Source organism: Myotis brandtii, unplaced genomic scaffold, assembly GCF_000412655.1.
Source record: "Myotis brandtii unplaced genomic scaffold, ASM41265v1 scaffold325, whole genome shotgun sequence".
Classification (NCBI taxonomy): domain Eukaryota; kingdom Metazoa; phylum Chordata; class Mammalia; order Chiroptera; family Vespertilionidae; genus Myotis; species Myotis brandtii.
In genome coordinates this window covers 2279653-2284552 of record NW_005362486.1, presented here as the reverse complement: position 1 = coordinate 2284552, position 4900 = coordinate 2279653, and the positions used below count along the sequence as shown (strand labels likewise).

Sequence of the window (4900 nt, the reverse complement as noted above, 5' to 3'; positions counted from 1 at the left end):
CAATGGGAAGCATAGCGGAGGTATGGTTAATTACCATGTTTGTCTATTATTAGATAGGATGTAATTGGAGATTCACATGTATTTGTAAGAAATAGTACAGAAAGGTCCCGATTCCCTTCTCATGACTATAGTATAGAACAGTTTCTCAAACAGGAAGTAGACAAAATACAATCGCCAACCTTACTCAGATTCCATCAGTTTTACGGCCGTGTGTGTGTGTGTGTGTGTGTGTGTGTGTAGTTTTGTGCAATTTTATCACACGTGTAGATTCAAGTACACACTATGATAGTCAAGATACTGAGCAATTCCTCCTGCCCTTCTCCCACCCCACTGTCCACAACCATTAATCTGTTCTTCATCTCTATAATTTTGCCATTTCAAGAATGTTACATAAATGGTATCTTACAGTACATAATCTTTTGAGACTGGTTTTTCTTTCTCAGCATAATTTCCTTGAAATCCACCCAAGTTTTTGAGTGTATCAACAGTTTGTTCCTTTTTGTTGCTGAGTACTAGTCCATGATATGGATGTACCACAATTGCTTTATTCATTCACCTGCCGAAGTATATTTTGTTGTTTTTTCCAGTTTGGGGCTATGAGAAATAAGGTTTTTGTGTACTAGTAAATATACACTTTTATTTCTCTGGGATAAATGCCCAAGAGTGCAATTTCTGGGCTGTATAGTAAACATAGATTTAGTTTTGTTATGAGGTTTTCCAGAAGGGCGGAACCGTTTTACACACCCCCCAGCAATGTATGAAGGATCCAGTGTCCTGTCCCTTGTCAGCATTTGGTGTGATCACTCCTTTTTATTTAACCATTCTTGTAAGCGTGTAGTGATATCTCATTGTGGCTTTAATTTGCATTTCCCTGATGGCTAATGACATTGAACATCTTTTCATGTGTTTATTTGCCATCTGCATATCCTCTTCCTTGCAAAGTCTGACGTTGTCTTTAGCCCATGTTCTAATTGGATTGCTTGTTATTTTACTGTTTAGTTTTGAAAGCTTTTCATAGATTTTAGATATGCTCTTTGTCAGATACGCGGTTTGCAAACATTTTCTCCCAGCCTGTCCTTTCTTCTTCCTCTCGGGGTCTTTGAGGAGCAGACACTTTTCACTTTGATGAGGTCCAATTACCAAGTTTCCCTTTTCCAGGTTGTGCTTTTGGTGTCGAGTGTCAGCCCTGTAAGCCTAGTCCTTGGTCCTGATGATTTTCTCCTGTGTTTTTTTTTTCCTAAAAGTTTTATAGTTTCATGTCTTACACTTAGTTCTTTGATCGACTTGATTTATTTTTATGTAAGATGTGAGATTTACATCAAGATTCACCTTTTCGCTTGTGGATGTCCAGTTGCTCCAGCACCATTTAAACAGCCCTTACTTGAAAAGCAACTTGGTGATATTTATCGCGAGCCTAAACAATGCCCATAGCAGTTTTTCCTGTCATTTCCCGGAATTCACCCTAAGGAATTAATGCAGAAACATGAATAAAATCTATAAGCTTTAGATTTTAGTCACTATACCATTTTTTTATAAAATTGAAAAATTGGAAGTAATTGGAAGTAATCTAAATGCCCCCAGATAAGGAATTGATTAAATAGGGCACACATTGAATAATTTGCAACAATTAAAAATATATTTGCTCAGCCCAGCTAGTGTGGCTAAGTGGTTGAGCATCAACCCATAAAGAGGTCACCGGTTCAATTCCTGGTCAGGCCACATACCCGGGTTGTGGGCTCCAACCCTAGTAGGGGGTGTGCAGGAAGCAGCTGATCGATGTTTCTCATCGATGTTTCTATCCCTCTATCCCTCTCTCTTCCTCTCTAAAAATCAATTAAAAAAATAGAAAATATATTTTCTAAATAACTTCCACCCATTCAATAAACATTTAATCAGTATACACATGTGTTGGTGCTGAGGATAACACGGTGAGCAAATTAGACACCATTCCTGCCTCTAGAAGATCATGGTCTAGAAGGGAGAACAGAGAGAACAATTTTGCCACTTAGAAAACTACAACTTGTAAACTAAGGGCAAAACAGGACACAAACTTGTATGCACATGTGACTAAAACTGTGTTAAAATACATGCATGTGGAAAAAGAACATATATCATTGTTTTAGGATGACTGGATCAAGGGCAATTTTTGTTGTTGTTTTCCATCCTCTATTCTCCATACATCCCATACACTTTCTCTTTATAATAATAACAATGATAAAGAGAAAAATTTCTATTGAGAAATAGCTTCTTGCCATGAAAAGGTTAGGACTGTCCACTTGAAGTGACAGGTACACGTCCAACCCAAAGGTCACGGAAAAGGCCACCACAGTTAGGTTTTCCAAGGCCTGGCTAAGTCATTCAGTCAGCGAGGATCAATGAGCATCTGCAAAGTGACCTGTGTCACGTGATGCACTCAGCAGGCTTATTTAAGAATAGACAGTCCCTGACCCCTGAGGCACTTGCAAGGAACTCTAATCTCATCTCCCTCGCCCTCATTCAGGCTTCACTCTTTGCAGCTTGTGCATCCACTCATAGGACCCTCTTAACCAACCTGCACAGTTGTTAGGGAGGATGTCTTTATCCCTATTTGTCAGACAGTAAGCCACAGATTGCTTAAGTAATTGCCCAAGGCCAAACAGATCATAAATGGCAGGCCTGGGGTTTGGGGGCCCGGTCTTCTACCTTTAAGGCCAGTACCGCTCTCAGAATACCACCACTGCCCAAGAGCAGCTGTGACAACAGTGGGCTCAAGGCAGCAAGCAATCGGCAGTAGGTCATGAGAATTCAAACCATGTGGATGAGAAAGCATATACCTAGGGCGGGGCATGGGCTCCTGTCCCCTGGTGTGCCTGGGCCTTGGGGGTAGAGGCAGCAAGGGGATGTGATATAAACACCTGGGCTCACCTCTCCTCCCTCCCCACAGATGGTGAAGGCAATCCAGGTCCTGAGAATCCACCTGCTGGAGTTGGAGAAAGTCAATGAGCTCTGCAAGGACTTTTGTAACCGTTACATCACCTGCCTCAAAACCAAGATGCACAGCGACAACCTGCTCAGGAATGATCTCGGGGGGCCCTACTCCCCCAACCAGCCCTCCATAAATCTTCACTCACAGGTAACCATAGGGCGGGGTCCTACCTCCTAGGCCTTAGGAAAAGCCAGATGTAGGAATGTCCGAAGGTCCTGGTGACGTAGGACAATGGATTAGACTCATTGGATCCTTTCCCCGGGAGGCTCCTACTCTGGTCAACTCTTCCTCCTGTTCATCAAGCACCACAGTCCCTTTATGACCAGTGCTCACCACGACAGAACAGTAGTGATGCCTAGAAGGTGACCAGAGCTGAGAGGGACAATGTGATTGTGATTCCTGGCGTCTTGGATGAGGAATGAGCACAAGAGTTAAGTAGATGGAATGCTTTCCTGGAGGGTGAGGCAGGGACAGAGGTGGTAAAGGGCCCGGCCCAGCCCATGGACTTCTCGAGAAGGCTCACTGAGCCCCTGGTTTCCTGGGAGGAGTGTTCGGGGAGGTGGTCCTGAATCCTGCCCACCTAGTAGATGAAGACTGCTTCCCCTGAAGCGTTTCTCCCTGGTCATTGTTTACTTGCTCATCCTTCCCAGGCCGGTTCAGGGCCACTGTAAATGTCACCTCAAGTCACCGTTTCTCAAGGGTCACCTGCCACCTTCATCCTAGGAACTGGGGAATGTGGAAACAGTGGCTGTGTGTTCAGGGTGAGAATGGGCAGAATATTTTCCCAGAACCTACAAACTGAGAAAGCTGCCTGGTGAAATCTTTCCATCATACTCACTGGTACCCACATAAGCCATAGGCTTCCTGATTTCTTCCTCTCCCACCGAGTTCCCGAGTCCAGGACAGACCCATGGGAGGGTCCCCAGGAGGTTTACAGTGGCCTCTGCTCATAAGACAATCAGGCTTGGGGACACAGGTAAAACTTCCAAGAATGATTGGTGGGAGGAAAAAAGAATTAGTGAGAGGAGCTGGAAAGAGTGCCTAAGAAAGGTGTCGTTTTCAATCCTTAAGTTTTAAGGACCAATACATACAATCTAAGTTGGTAGAGGCAGGAGAAGGGACAGGCCAGCATGCCTTGCACATTTTGACAACAAGTACAACATCCAGCCACCCCAGTGGGATCTCTGTGGGACACGACCGTGCACGGGGCATGAGGCAAGAAGTTTATTTCCTCTTCCCATTGCTTGAAATCACCAAATCACTTTATTACAGATCTGAAAACAGCCGCCCAGACTTCTGCTTGCTAATATTCTCTTGAAATAGACTCATTCCTTCAGAGTCTTATTGTACTTTCCCTTATGATCAAAATTAGCAAGAAACTTGCATAAAAGAGGACAATAATTGCTCAACGAGCATCTCGTTTGTAATTTATTAGTTTCTATTATTGTGGGTTACCATGGCGACGCTGCGCAGCCCGGGTGACGGGAGAGATGCAAGATAGGCGCCGAGGAGGCTGTGAGGCCTCACCAAATGGAGATGCACATTTTTATCAGTAATTTTCATGAAAATAATAAGTGAGGAGTTAATGAGATGGAAAGCCATCCTGTGGCTATTGTGAATTTTTTTTAAGTGTTGATCTAATTAGAATGCATCGGTCAGGAAAAGTAATGAGGGTTTAGTGCCTCACAGAGATGTGAGGATCATATCAGAAAATTAGCACAGTCTTTGGAAATAATCAGGTCCTTAGAGAGGTGCTGGGTTACCCCTCCTGGGCCCTCCCAACTCTACCCCAAGCTCTGGTGTTGGGGGTGCGCCAGGACGGTGGGGACAGGAGGAGGCCAGGGGGCTGGGCAGTCACAACGGCCCCTCAGGGTTGGGGTCCTGAGGCTGACATGTGGGTCTGGGCAGCAGGGTCACTGTGGAGCTGGCAGAGAC

The 4900-nt window shown here is 44.4% G+C and overlaps 1 protein-coding gene across 4 annotated transcripts in view; it reads left to right on the top strand.

The window, feature by feature from the left end:
• The window catches only part of PKNOX2 (PBX/knotted 1 homeobox 2), a 291449-nt gene that overhangs the window by 253163 nt on the left and 33386 nt on the right, over positions 1–4900 (top strand). For all 4 annotated transcript variants that reach the window (XM_005870910.2, XM_005870912.2, XM_005870911.2 and 1 more), the window contains one exon: positions 2924–3112. In XM_005870910.2, the coding sequence (XP_005870972.1) occupies positions 2924–3112 (189 nt within the window). The remainder of the gene's footprint in view (positions 1–2923; positions 3113–4900) is intronic.